Genomic DNA, 15,600 nt, shown 5'->3' with positions numbered 1-15,600 from the left:
CAGACTCCCACCATGACATCACTCTTGTTGCACACACTTCTAAACTTAATCCAGAGACACTCAGGTTTTTCCACAGTTTCGTACCGGAGCTCTGAGCAGTCATACTGCTCCCTTACATACAGTGCTACTCCCCCACCTTTTCTGCCCTGCCTGTCCTTCCTGAACAGTTTATAACCATCCATGACTGTACTCCAGTCATGTGAGTTATCCCACCAAGTCTCTGTTATTCCAATCACGTCATAATTCCTTGACATCACCAGGACCTCCAGTTCTCCCTGCTTGTTTCCAAGGCTTTGTGCATTTGTATATAAGCACTTGAGATAACCTGTTGATCGCCCCTCATTCCCAGTATGAGGCAGGAGCCCTCCCCTCACAGACATTCCTGCCTGTGCTTCCTCCCGGTATCCCGCTTTCCCACTTACCTCAGGGCTTTGGTCTCCTTCCCCCGGTGAACCTAGTTTAAAGCCCTCCTCACTAGGTTAGCCAGCCTGCTGGCAAAGATGTTCTTCCCTCTCTTCGTAAGATGGAGCCCATCTCTGCCCAGCACTCCTCCTTCATGGAACACCATCCCATGGTCAAAGAATCCAAAGCCTTCTCTCCGACACCACCTGCGTAGCCATTCGTTGACCTCCACGATTCGACGGTCCCTACCCAGGCCTTTTCCTTCCACGGGGAGGATGGACGAGAACACCACTTGCGCCTCCAACTCCTTTATCCTTCTTCCCAGAGCCACGTAGTCCGCAGTGATCCGCTCAAGGTCATTCTTGGCAGTATCATTGGTGCCCACGTGGAGAAGCAGGAAGGGGTAGCGATCCGAGGGCTTGATGAGTCTCGGCAGTCTCTCCGTCACATCACGAATCTTAGCCCCTGGCAAGCAGCAGACTTCTCGGTTTTCCCGGTCAGGGCGGCAGATAGATGACTCAGTCCCCCGGAGGAGAGAGTTCCACGACCACCACCACCCGCCTTCTCCTCTTGGGAGTGGTGGTCGTGGAACCCCCAACCTCAGGACATCGCATCTCATGCCTCCCAACCAGCGGAGTCTCCTTCTGCTTTCTCCCCCCAGACATATCATCTGGTCCACTCTCCGCATTGGTACCTGTGGAGAGAACATGAAAGCGGTTAGTTACCTGTGTCTGTGTTACTGGAACCCGGACATTCCGCTTACCTCTTCTGGAGGTCACATGTTGCCAAGCTTCTTCACTGGCCTCTTGGCTCCTCTGTGCAACCTGCTCTATATCTTTAGAGCTTTGTGCCCCTAGAAGGCTATCCTGAGTTTGGTCCAGATCAAAACACTTAAAAAAATAAAGCTTCTAAAAGGCATAATTGGCCAGAGTTTTAAAAGGTGTTAATCAGTGTAGCTCCCCTGGAGCCAATGGAACTATGTCAATTTAAATCAACTGTAGATCTGTCCCAAATTCTTCAGGCATATTATTCACATCTGTCAGGTTTACTTTGGTTTTCATTAGGCTTTAGAAGAAAAGCAACAGAGCTCAAACCAACTACCTGCAGTTGCATATGGGAAGTAATTCTAAAACAGTGAAAGGGAATGTGTGGCCCAAGAAGGGGGAATTTAAAGCAGTGGAATCGTGTTGTGGAGTGGACCTTTGGAACAGAGAGAATATAACTTTTGTTTATTCTTCAAAGGGGCTTTTACAGGCCATATAATTGCTTCCTGAATGTACTTGTTAAGTGCAGAGATAGTTGTAAGTTCTCAGTCGTGTTACAAACTTATCCATCGCAGAAATCAGAATTGTGTGTGGTGGTGGGGTTGGGCTGAGGATGAGCTCTACAGAAGTGGTTTGTTCTAGAGCTAGTTCAATGATTTTAAAATATTTTAGATGAAAAAGCAAATATTTTCATGGGATCTTTGATTAAATGTTCAATTTTTTTTCAATGAAAAACCAAAAAACTAAAATTATTCAGTAAAAATATTTACTGAAAACCTTTTATTTTTAAATTTAAACCTGGGTTTTGGTTTGAAAAATATATATATTGGGGGAGGGGGGAAATTTTGAGGAAAACTGGAAAAAGCCTATTTCCCTGCCCCCCCATCATATTTTTTCAATGAGTTCTAGTTTGTTTCCAAATGTTTAACAATCCAAACAAAAACTAATGAGTTTACAGTATAATCAAATAAAGTACTAGAAAAATAATTAAAAAACAAAAAGTTCCCTACTCTGTATAGTCTCCAGGCAGTCTGAGAAATTCATATTTTTGTAAACAAAATAGCAAATTTCACTGAAGAACGTGAATCACATAAAGTGTTCTTTAACATATACTTTGCACATTCTTTCTTTGTTACTTTTCATCTGAGACTCTCAAAATGCTTTGAAACCTTTAATAAATTAATTAACCCTCATGTTCCATTAATGCAAAACACCCTTTTAGAAAATATTATACTGTTTATACATTTGGGTAAAATGGAACAAAGAGAGGATAAATGACTATAGAAGCCACACCTGACTCTCAGTGCCATGTTTTAGTTCAGGATCCTTCCCATTTCTGCTGAGTTAAAGCTTCAGTTTTTGCATTACAAAAGGAGGTAGTGTGGAGTTTTCCTTCTCTTGTGGCAGCTTCTGGAGTCATTGCGTCTCAGTCAGATACAATGCCTGAAGAAGCAGAGGTCATCCTCTGCACCATCCTTGGACTTGGTTACCACTGATCAGCTGTGGTGGCCAGTATAAACGGAGGAAACTAGTGGTCATGCCCCTTCTTCTTGCCTGCCCTCCTCTATCCGCTCTGATCACCCTAACATTGGCAGTATTTATAACACCATATGTGACTGGGCAGTCTATCCCCTAAGAATAGTGGGGCCTAATCATCACACAGCATAGCCCTTTAAGAGGTTGAAAGGTCTGATTATACATCGAAGGGCCTGGTAGACACTGGGAGAGAGGAAGCAGACTCAAGGATAAGTGTAGGGACTAGCATAAAGGCTGCCTCCCATCTCAAAGCAGAGCAGACACCAGGAGATACCAGCAGGGAAAGGCTGGCCTGCTGAGCAGCCTGAAGACTAATTAAGGAAAACATAAAGGGCCCCAGAGCAGGGTAATCCACAATTTAGCTCCAGAAAGAAGAACTGGGGAGACTCCTGGGTAAGGCGAAAGCGTGGAACTAACTAATACAGCCTAATTTCAAAGAGGAGAACTGGAAATTCCTGTTTAAGGAGGGACTGAAAAGGTTCCTGAGGAGGAACTGAGAAAGGTTCCTGGACAAGACACTGTTTTCTGGTGCAGGAAAGAAAAATCTCCTGAAGGAAATAACCAGAAATGGTTAATTGGACTAAGCCAAAGGCAACAAATGTCCTCGGGTGTATCTGAGTGAGCTTCTGTTTGTTCTTATAGCTGTCATTTGTGATGCCCTTGGAAGGGGTGTGCCCTATGATTAAAAAAAGGTCAGTCTGGACTTGTTTATAACCTAGTTAAAGGGAAATGAGAAGGGGCTCACATGTGGTGCCACAACTGACAGAAAGGGGGCATACTGGGATGACCTCCACTCTAGAATAGAGCCATTTGCAAAGGAATAGTATCCTCTATTCTCCTTATTCAGAGGTGCTGGGCTGGGCAAAATTAAATGTTAAAGCTATTTAAAAAGGGCTGTGTGTTTGTGTGTGTACACACACATACATATACATGCATAGACACCAAATAGTTACATACATCAAGGTTTCTGTGTACTAAGAAAATAATGGTGAAATATATCTGAGTTCCTGAGTACTTAGGAGAAACTCCTAAGCTAGTATTCCAAAAACTTTCTACCTGCTTTTGTGTTATGGTCTTTATTTAAAATATAGATATATAAATTTCCATTTAGGGTTAAACTAAAATTAATAATTTAAACCAGAACCTTCTGTTGATCTGTAAGGAGAATTAACATTAAACTCATCAGGGTTTTATGCTAAATTCAAAAGAAGATTATAACCCTTGATCAGTAAAACTGATTATTCTATTGGTTTCATTATTATGAGATAAATTTACTATTCATGCATCACTTTTAACAAAATCTGTACAGTATTTTTTGTGTTTACCTTTGCAAATCTACTGGTGGAGTAAGAATCAGTAATGTCTCAGAATGAATAGCGAATTTTGTTCATTTCGAGATGTTGTCTGGGGACAGGCAGTCTGTTTTATGCACCAAAGGCCACATTTCATAGATTCGAAGGCTGAAACTGACCGTTGTGATCATCTCGTCTGATTCCTATATGACACAACCCATAGAACTTCCCCAAAATAATTCCTAAAACATAACTTTTAGAAAAAACATCCACTCTTGATTTAAAAATTGCAAGTGATGGAGAATCCATCACAATCCTTGGTAAAATATTGCAATAGTTAATTACTCTCACCATTAAAAATCTGTATCTCCTTTCCAATCTGAATTTTGCTATCTTCAACTTCAAGTCATTGGATAATGTTTTACTTTTCTCTGCTAGATCGAAGAGCCTATTTTTAAAGAGTTGTTCCCCATATAGATACTTATAGACTGTGATCAAGTCAACCCTTAACTTTCTTTTTATTAAACTAAATAGATTGAGCTGTTGAGTCTATCCCTACAAGTCATGTTTTCTAATCCAGTAGTCATTATCTTGGCTCTTCTCTGAACCCTCTCAAATTTATCAACTTCCTTTTTGAATTGTGGGCTCCAGAACTAGACACAGTATTCCAGCAGTGCTTTCACCACCGCCAAATGCAGAGGAAAAATAATTAACCTCTCTACACCTACTCAAAATTCCCCTCTTTATGCACCCCAGGATTGCAATAGCTCTTTTGGCCACAGTGTTACACTGGGAGCTCACATTTAGCTGATTGTCCACCACAACTCCTAAATCTTTTTCAGAGTCACTGCTTTCCCAGGATAAAATCCCTCATTTTGTAAGAATGGTCTACATTCTGTGTTCTTAAATGTATACCTTTATAAAGTTATTTAGGTGCCTAAAGATGAAGATAGGTACCTAGTGGGACTTTACAAATGCATCTAAGCAGGATAGGTGCCTAAATCCAACTGAAGTTAATGGGATTTAGGTGCTTTTGTAAATCCTTTTAGCACCTATCTGCTATTTTAAAAACCTAAATACCTTTGAAAATCTGGCTTCTAGGTCCTGATTCAGAAAAGTACTAAAATATCAACATTAACTTTATGCTCACCGTTAAGCACACGCATAAGTGTTTTTCTCAATTTGGACAGGATTATTCATATGCTTGAAGTAAAGCAAGTATTGAAGTGGTTTTCTCATTTATTGATTCAGAAGTTTCATGATTCTGTGATTTCCTGGTTTACTGCTGAGAACTGTGGTATTGCAGTGTAGTACTTGAGGCATCCCAACCACTGATGAGGCTCATTTATCTGGAATCAAAGATTTTCTTTTTAAATATTTTTGATCATTCTTTGAAAATGATGATGAAAACTTGAAAAACAACTTAAGTGTGAGCATAAATGTTCTGAGTCACTTCAGGAAAATAATTCTGGTGGAAATAAACAGCTATAATTCTAAGTGGTTTGCCACCTTAATTTCTCACTTCTTTGCATTTTAGTGTAAATTAACAATTTTAAATATATTATTGGTAGGGCTGCTGTTTCATGAAAACATATTGGTTTTGATTAAATTTATGTTAAGATCTCCTGTCCAGGATATATGAGAGAGATACCCATATCACAGCTGACAGCACATGATGGACATTCTGCTACATTTGTGCTACAATAGGTGTAGACCGAGTACATTTTACACCTGCATGGAGCAGTGGAGAGACCACTGCAAAATCCCAATCTCCTTCTCTGCTCCAGGAATACCAAAATAACATGCTCCCCTTTGTTCAGGACAAACCATTAACTCACAATATAATGCTGTGTGGCAAATTAGGACAACAGAAATAACTTATCTTAATCATGTTGATCATTTTCTATTTCAAATTGAAGCACCTCTGATCATATTTATTTTTCCTTAGTATGCGAATCAAGAACTATTTCCCATATTTAAAAAGCATTCTAATTATTGCTGAAGGCTTTTTTCCCACCTTAATTAGGAAAATTAGTGGAGAAAAATTTTCCAACTTTTATTATCAGCTCCTCAGTGTTTCCCTTTTAAAATCATTCAATCACCAACTGGGAGGTGTGTGTACGTGCATATATACACACACACACACACACACACACATACACACACACCAGTTACAATCCTTGTACTACAAAAGTCCCCATAATGAATATGTGCATTTTGATTTAGGGTTTTTTTTTGTTTTTTTTTCCCCAAACAGGGCCGTTCTCATATTTCTTGTATGCCTGGAACAGTTCGCCGTTGGAACTATCCATCTCCCCTCTGCATTGGTATGAATGCATATTTTATAAGTATGTTGTTATGACTAACACAGGCATAAGATACTATTGGCTTTGGAAAGAGACATGCAGTGACATGTTTATTCTCCTCTGTGAATGATATGCCTCCTTCATTTCTTTAGCTCTTCACAATTTAGTGAGAACTTCTTTCTCATTTTCCACATCTGCTCTTAAAATATATTCCTTTTCTGGATACCTACTCAGAGTATGATTTTAAATTTCTTTATCAGATCAGCAAAAGCTGTTCTTGATGTTAAAAGTTATTTGTAACATAAATGTGGGAGCTATAAGGGGACCAGCATAAAGGCTGCCTCCGCTCATTTCTTACACTACATGACTTTTTTGTTTATTCTGTATATTGGATCTTTGGAATCATGTTCTGTTTAAAGAGGGTGTGGGGAGATAGTTGTTGGGTAATGTAGTTCAAAGTTTTAGTATTAATTATTATTAAAACAGAAACTGACTTTAATTTTCTGCTTAATAGCTAAGTGTGGTGGAACACTGACAAATATGGGTGGAGTGATCCTGAGCCCAGGTTTTCCTGGAAATTACCCTAGTAACTTAGATTGCACATGGAAGATCTTATTGCCTATTGGATATGGTAAGTAAACATACATTAATATGGACACAGCAGTGAAATGAGGACAGACACATGTATGAATTTTAAGCAGCAGGCCAAAACGTTTATTAAAACTTAAATACCAGGAAGGGTGCTACCCACCCATCATCCATATTCTCCTATATCAGACATTTCATTGGTTTCAGTGCAGTGACTACAAGGCTCAACAATATAACTCATAACTTGGGGTAGGCTCCCATGAGCTTCCTGTGAGTCCTAGCTGTGACAGATTTCTGTTACCAATCTCCCTGAGGCATCAGGTGATCAGGCTGAGGCCGCAGGATCATTTGGAGAGGAGATGACAGAACATACCAAGTGTCTAAATTTTAAAGCTTTATTAATAAAATAATAAAAAAAAAACAGTGGAGAGTGCTGGGGGGGGGGGTTCCCCACATCACTCAGAAGAAGGAAGAAAGCGTTAGTGCTCCAAGCCCTAACCGACTTTCATACTCACACACGCACTACCTAAGGCTGGCCAAGCCTGGGTGTAATGTAAGAAGAAGAGGAGGGGAGTTCTTGTCCTGTGCACGGGTCGTCCAGGGTCCGCTGCCAATCTCCAATTTGCTTCAGGTCTCGGGATGGTTTTAAACCTTAGGGTCCTTTGGGGGCATCTCGGTCCGGGACTTCTGTCCCCCCCTTTGCTCTTTGTACCGGTCCAAGCCGGCCTTTCGTGGCTTCTTTGGTTTTCCCAAAACATCCTGGCTTTAGGGACGCTACATCAGTTGTTTTCCCCCTTGTTGGCCTTCACTGTCTTGCTCGTTTTTGCAGCCGCTGCAGATTTATGCAGTTGAATCTTCTTTTCTCACGTCTGGTCAGAGTTGGAATCCATCCCTCCCCCCCATATTTCTTGGCAGGCCACTGAGCATTGGTTGTGGGCTGTGGCCTTGAACTGGAGCCAGCGTCTTATCTTTGAACCGAGCTAGCCGAAGTGTTGAGTTAACTTGTTCTCTGCTCTCTCCGTCCTCCCCCTTTTGGCCTCTCACAGCCTGAAAAGGAATCTTCCACTCCCCACTCACACCTTTGACCCTCCCCAAAATGCTTTGTGATGCTTCCAACAGTGTTAGCAACATGCAGTGCTGATCTGCCTTTCCAGCGAACCCCCTGAGGGGGGGACGTTGGGGTGTGACACTACCACAACCACCATCCCCACTGCGAGGAAGACAGAGGGTGAAGCAGCATGAGGACCTTGGCCTATGTGGGCTACAAAGTCTGACCTCAGCCCGCAAGGGCCACAATGTCTCACCCTATCCTATGAGCCCAAGGCTCACCACCAAATCCCTGGGAGCCATTCATTTTATCCTTTTAACTGCACTGGAAACTGTCTGCAAGTTATGACAAATTAACAGCTCAACCAAGTACCTCAGTTAAGTAACAACCACTTCCATACATATACTGTTGCTTGAGGGTGCTACATGGAAGGCAGAAGACTCCCTGGTCCTCTGTCAATTGGCTCATAGGAGAAAAAAATCCTTCCTGACCCCCAAAGTGGTGAACAGCTAGACCCACAGCATCTGTCAGGCTGGATTCCCAGTTCAGCGTGGGGCTGCTGGAAGGGAGCCAAAAGAGACTCCTCATCGCCCCTGCTTCAGGTTAATCCTGGGAGCTATCAAATGCTGGCCAATCAGTACCTCTCCCCAACAACTGGTCAGTGGGTGCTAGAGACTCCAAGGTTGGGGAGCAGCTAACTGGTGTTCCTTAGCAAGTATCTCCCTCCTTGCTGCTGAGGATGTCCTCTTTCACTGTGAGGCCCCTCAGGTTCCCCCACCTGTTGAGGCAGATGTGTGGTATTTTGGAAAGAAACAATTTAAACTCTTCAGCAGATTTCAGATTTATATGCAAGTAATCTTACTTCCAAAATAAATGATGGCTTGTCAAGTTGGAATTTCTTATACCCTTTACAAAACTGTGCAACAACACTGCAAATAATTATACACTGTCTTTTCAATTGAAAATGGTTTGCAATTTATATTAAATCATTGACCACAGCAAATGTTAACTTAGATTGGTATTATCTGTAAATTCAATCTTTCTCAGAAGCTGGATTCAAAGCAATTTAAATCTGCTGCATGGTGATGCATCAAATTAAATAAAAAATGTAGCTTCTAATTCAATTAGAGGTCTTTTATTTAAAATGCCCTTTCCCAATCCACCAACATAACTTCTTCATTTTTTATGTTTATGAATAATGTTGCATAAGTTGCATGAATGTAGTGGACAGTAAGGATGAAGTTCTGGAATCACATATTAGGTTGAAAAAGTCCTAAGCAATTGAAATCAAATTCCTCAAATAGCAACCACAGACTTGTTTACAGCCTTCTTGGGTTCATTAGTGTATTACAGATGTTGTTTTAGTGTCTGCCTCATCGAATAAATAATAATTAGGTTGGGGTGATGATCATGGATAATAAATGATTTATAACAGCACATATAAAAGTATATCCTATATCATGATTAGAAATAAAAGGGAGATGAGGTTTCATGCTCTGAAACATGATGCCACATAGTGAAAATTCAACACCAGTGCTAATTTTAAAAACACACTATTAAATTCACCATACCCTTGTATAGAAATTCATGTATGTTCTGCTCTTTCAGTTTGCCTTCATAACATGGTTTTATGTAACAATATATACTATTTACAGCAGATATATTATGCTAAACTGATTAGTTACGTTAATCAATTTCAGTATTACATATCCTGCTATCATTCTGAGCTCTAACGAATGTTGTTAAAAGTTTATCCACATAAAACAAAAATAGTGGCTGATCCTGGGCTGGTATTAATGGTCATATCTCAGAGGAGCGGTGCAGTTTGCACTAGCTGAGGACCTGCCCTTTGCTTTGTATGCTTTTTTAAAACTTCCTTTTTGTTGGGATAAAAGTATAAAGACTATTTTCTTTTGCACCATTTACATAGCAGTTTGTAAAGTCATTCTTAACCATTCAGTTCTTAAACCCTTGAGAAAAATGTTCATATATTACCTGGTAAATTTTTAATCAGAATCTTTATATCATGCTCCACTGTTCTAGGCACTTTACAAATACACAGAAAATCATAGATTCTTGCCCAAACGAGTTTACAATTTACAAGACAGGAATGTCTCCAATGGCCTCTCAATCCTGCAAACACTTTAACATAAGTAGTCTTACAGACATACAAAAACTGATTTGTAAGTCAAGCATCTTCTGAAAAATGAAGTGTTTCAGAAGAAAATATATTATATTCTTCAATATAGGAAGAAAGCTTTTTATATCAGGGACTCAAGCAATATTGAAAGAAAGCCAGTTGGAAAAAATACTTCAACAAAAATATTTATAATTCAATCAAAATATGTTAGTCTCTTTAGTTTCTAAGCCTTTCCCTGAACATTTATATCACTTTATAGAATGCTATATTATCAAATTTGTATTATTTTAATCTCTAAAATTATCAATAAAGAATATTATTAGTGTGTAGGAATGAATCCTTCAGTGAAATGATTTCAAACGGCAACTCATAACCTCAGGAACCCCAGCCATCTTGTGTCACTGGCCCCAATGATTACCAATATATGTGCTCCTCTACTCTACTTTATCTTTTGTAACTTTTACTGAGAAGTTTCAACTGTCTCCCTATTATAGCATCTACTTCACATGACATTTTTCTCTTAAATTACACAGTTCCAATAGGATCACAGTAGTAACTCTTGGAAATTGCGAAGACTACTACTGAAGTCTTCGGTGGGCTTAGAAAAATAAATTAATAAAATTGAATATCCAGCTGGGATTCACTTTTTAAAAAAAATTAAACATAAAAATAGGGAAATAATTATTTTCTGGCTTCCGGTTCACCATGTTCCCTTTCTAGAATAATCTTATCTCTAACTTTCTTTTAAAATTGGACCGTATATTTTATATGGTGAGCAAATATACAGTAGTGGGAAAGGAGATTGTAAGGGCTATAATGCTGTTTGGTAAAATGAGTCAGAACTGCTCAATAGTTCTTGTAGATTGTTGTTAGCAATAATTATTAGTTTGTTTTCCCAAAGTAAAGGTGTACACATAATTTGTAATATCAGTAGAAATAATCTAATAGAAAGCTTTCTCACCTTGGAAATCTTTGATGTGTTCTGTCATTACTTTTCACTGATTTGGTTAATATTCAGCAATGAAATACAGTATATTATGGTCTTGCAGTAGTGAGACCATAGTTAAGATTGCATCAGATTTTCCGCTTTATGGAGTCTGTACCATGGTCTCTCAGCTTTTTAAAGAACTGTTTTTTGTAAACATGCCATGAGGAATTTGAACCAAATTTCAGCCACTAATTAATATGTGTATGGAATGAGCTCCAAAGTGTATTTTGAAAGTTAGTTTTTTGTAGCAAACCTGGGAAAAGCCTGATTCTTCCCACCCCCCACCCCCGGGGTAGATTCGCAAAAGAACCTAGATACCTAATTGACACTCTAGGTTCTTAAATGCCACAATCAGGCCCCACTGGAGTTCACAAAACAGCCCCCAAATGCTAGTTGCTTAGTACCTAAATTTTTATTGTAAAGGTTTCCTAGTCACCTACATTTCTGCCTCTGAGCAAACACACTGCAGCCCCGTGCCAAATGTCCAGACATCTAAACACTGCAGCCATTCATGAACAGGGGGAAGATAGGCATTCCTCCTTCTAACTTGTCCATAGGGCCTGATCCAACAAACATGCTCAGACCTCTCTTCTCAATAGGACCCCAATAAGTGAGCTTACAAAGAACAGCCAGGGCAATAGAGGGACCTCTCTCATAACTTTAAATCCAGTGGTTATGGTAATCACCTGGGACATGGGAGACCTCCAGTTCAAATTCCCTCCCCCCCAACACATACCTGAAGGTTAGAAGGGTTTGAACTAGGATGTGCCATCTCTTAGTTGAGTGTTGTAACCACTGGGCAATGGCATATTCTGATGTAGGGTTCCCTCAGTCTCTGCTTTTGAAGCTGCTCCACTTTAGATAAATAATGAAAGAGATATTGGGTGAGAGAGAAAGCAAATATGAGAATGATTCTTTAGCATGGTGGTTACAGCACTTAGCTAGGAGGTAGGAGATCCAGGCTCCCTGCTTCAGTGACTTTTTTTTTTTAATTTATTATCCACAGTGGAACAGTCTCAACAAAGAGCCCCACATCAGAATAGCCCAAGCCCAGTGGTTAGGACACTCACCTGTGAGTAACAGATCTCTGTGAGTGGCAAAACTGCAGCCACTAGGAGCTGCGGGAGTCCGTGTCTGAGGATGGTCAAAGTCAGCAAAATGTCTTGCGGCCCACACTCAGATTAACCTGATGGGCTGCATATGGCCTGTGGCCCACAAGTTGCCCACCACTGAAATAGTCTATAGTGGATGTAGTGGGGTAGTTACCCTGCGCCTGAAATAAGAGGAGTGAGAACAGTTGGGAGAAGCTGACTGAGTAGCTGTCCACAGGTGTGACCAGCTCAATCAGGGCTCAGGTGGCCCTAATGAGAGCGCTGGAGGCCAGGAGCTATGGACTCTCTCTCTAGCTGTGGAGAGAGAGAAGGACTTAGCTGCCTGGGAGCAGGGTACTGGGTGCAGAGCAGTGCTGGGGAAAGTCAATAGGAGCTGGGGTGCTCCAGCCTGACAACTCCCCAGGCTGAGGCCTTGGGTAGGGCTAAAGGAGGTACTGGGGCTACAGAGGTGCAGCTCAGAGATAGGCAGAGGCAGCTGGTCCAACTCCCTTGCCGATGATGAGTGGCCCTTACAGATTGCAGTTTGCCCCAGTGAGAGTGGGGTAGATGACAACTGGCAGTAGCCACTGAGGCAAGGTGGGCATAGAGGGTTGGGGGTCCCCTGGGAGGGGAGACCCAGAGCATGGGGGTACTGCTGGGGCAGAGCCCTGAGGTAAAGGGCACCAGAATCCGGGAGGGACATGGGGACCAGTGGCAGGTGAGACGCCGGCCAGTAGGAGGCACTCCATATGATGGAGAGCTAATTCCCAAGACAACCAGTAGGAGGCATCGCAGCAGTGAGTCTGTGATCTATTACAATGCACATTTGCTGTCCCCTGCAGCTGCCTGATCAATAACATTTTGACATCAGAGATAAAATCAACCACTCATCATTCACTTCCTCCAGTTCATTTGCATACTTGGGGGGAGTCATTATTGCCTTGGTTGTCATGGCAATGGCAACTTTTGGTAACTGATTTACTTCAGACTGCCCTAGCATTAGTAAAAAAAGGTTCACAGGAGGAACTGCCATGATAGGAGACTGAGTTTGCATTAGTTCCTGCTGTGCTCCTTTGGGTTCATACTGTGGTTTTTTTCAGTGTTTATTTTCAAATGGGAAATGTTTCTTTCCTCAAAAAATCTTACATGAAAATAAGATATAAAAGGAGGTGTAATTTATATATATATATATATATATATATAATTTATCTGCTTCTTAAAAATTGGGGATTATAATTTTCTGAGTATTTATCTTTAAAAAAAAGAAGCTGGAAAATACAGACCTTGGTCCTTATTCAGTGTTATGTTACACAGCTTTTAAAAAAAAGTTATTTAGAAGTTGCAGTAAAATGATTTGTGTCAATACAAATTTAATGTTTAATGTTACTACTTTCAATATATTGGTCAACATGGCACTGAGTGGTAAAATATGGAGCTTTACAATGACAATAAAATATACACTGAAGACAACAAATGTACAAGTTCTTTATTATTTAAATAGCACATATAAAAAAAGATGTTCTTTCTTTAAAAAATTAAATAAAATCACAATCAAAAACTATAATTTAACTACAGTTAAGGTTGTGCTCATCAGTAAACCTTAAAATTAAGAAATACAAAGTTCAGGATTAAGCACTTTCAAATTAGAAAATGGCAGACTGAACACTGGCTATGCAATCTTCTGTGTTATGTTACAGCCTTTAATTTGTAAGCATGAAAGGGGTTCAATTTTATGAATTTGCTGGAGTGCCAGTTAGATTTTAAAGCTGAAATCTAACAAATTTTACTAGCCAGTTGTTTATAAGTATTGTAGCCTATATTGGAATGGAATCTAATAGGATAACCCCTTTTTATTGAGTCCAGGGAGCATTAGCTTACTAACTTTTAATGCTAGGTTCTCTTCAGGTTAATATTATCACAGGATACAGATAATTGGAAACAATGCAATTAACGTCTCATTAGTTTTCATGAAGTTTAAACACCAACTACACTCTTATATATTTAACAATTACTTTGATCTATATGAATACACAAGTGAATTGACCTGGGGTTTCAGCATGAGCTGGCACCTGTCCACCAGTGTCACATTTTTATTTCAAAATATTATTTTTTAAGTTAAATTAGTACAATATGCATTTTGGAAATCAATAATTTAAAATAAAATCACAGGATTTGTCCCCCACTTCCCCAAGTCTATGTAAAAATAATTCACACACAGTTTTAGATATCTTATGCCAAGTGAATCTTAGGGACATTTTCACAGATAAATTATATTGTAAGACCCTGACAAAAAGGTTCTAGAACTGACATTCTAACTATGGTAGAGTAAACTATTATTATACTATTGCGAGCCCTTAATTCAGAAAGTGGTGGATTTCCTTTAATACAAGAATAAATACTTCAGGTGTATAAATATGTGGGTAAAGATTATTTTAAAATTCTGATCAACACTATAAAAAGTTATTCTGAAGGGTGGTTATGTGGTCTAAATTGGTAAATATAAGTGTCACGGACAAGGATTCTGCCAGGTGGCTCCCTTTGACATTTAGGGCCTGATCCAACTCTCTCTGAAATAAATACTCTCTCAATGAGTTTAGTTCCCAGAATTGGATTCCTTTTAATTCCTTTTGCATTGCTCTGATATTTATGCCAGCCTTGTAAAGGAATAAAACCCCAGTCCTTCACTGAGCTAAGTGCAAGTAGAGGGCCTACGCAAAGCTCAGTGCAAGATTGAGATCCAAGTGTGTCCCAAAATGTGATGCTTTATTCATTTGTTATACAGATTGACAGTATTTTTCCTGTAACAATTAGACAATGTTGAAAATCCAACAAGATAAATTTAAATCGCTGTCAAACAATTAAAAAAATAATCACAATTAATTGTGAGATTAAAAAATAGTCGTGATTAATCACAGTTTTAATCACACTGTTAAACAATAATAGACTACCAATTTAAATTCAGCATGGAAGCATGTCCTCTGGAATGCTGGTTGAAGCATAGGAATGTATAGAATATCTGGCAGGTAAATACTTTACAAAGCTGGCTACAACAGTGCCATGTGAATGCCTGTTCCCACTTTCAGGTGACAATGTAAAGAAGAAGCGGGCAGCATTATCTCCTGTAAATGTAAACAAACTTTTTTGTCTTAGCAATTGGCTGAACAAGAAGTAGGACTGAGTGACTTGTAGGCTCTAAAGTTTTACATTCTTTTGTTTTTGAAAGTAGTATTTAAAAAAAATAATGCTGCATTTAAACTTGTACTTTCACAATAAAGAGATTGCACTACAGTACTTGTATGAGGTGAATTGAAAAACACTATTTTTTTGTTTCTTTTTTATTATAGTGCAAATGTTTATAATCAAAAATAATATGAAGCGAGCACTGTACACTTTGTGTTCTGTGTTGTAATTTAAATCAATATATTTGAAAATGTAGAAAAACATC

General features: G+C 39.5%; 1 protein-coding gene across 1 annotated transcript in view; it reads left to right on the top strand.

Annotated features, from left to right (window-relative positions):
- The window catches only part of CSMD1 (CUB and Sushi multiple domains 1), a 2,060,919-nt gene that overhangs the window by 1,797,449 nt on the left and 247,870 nt on the right, over positions 1–15,600 (top strand). The window contains 2 exon segments of the mRNA XM_038396611.2: positions 6,252–6,321; positions 6,815–6,931. Coding sequence (XP_038252539.2) covers positions 6,252–6,321; positions 6,815–6,931 — 187 coding nt within the window.

The sequence above is a fragment of the Dermochelys coriacea genome, chromosome 3, assembly GCF_009764565.3.
Source record: "Dermochelys coriacea isolate rDerCor1 chromosome 3, rDerCor1.pri.v4, whole genome shotgun sequence".
In the NCBI taxonomy this organism is placed as follows: Eukaryota; Metazoa; Chordata; order Testudines; family Dermochelyidae; genus Dermochelys; species Dermochelys coriacea.
This window is presented reverse-complemented; position numbering and strand designations above follow the sequence as displayed.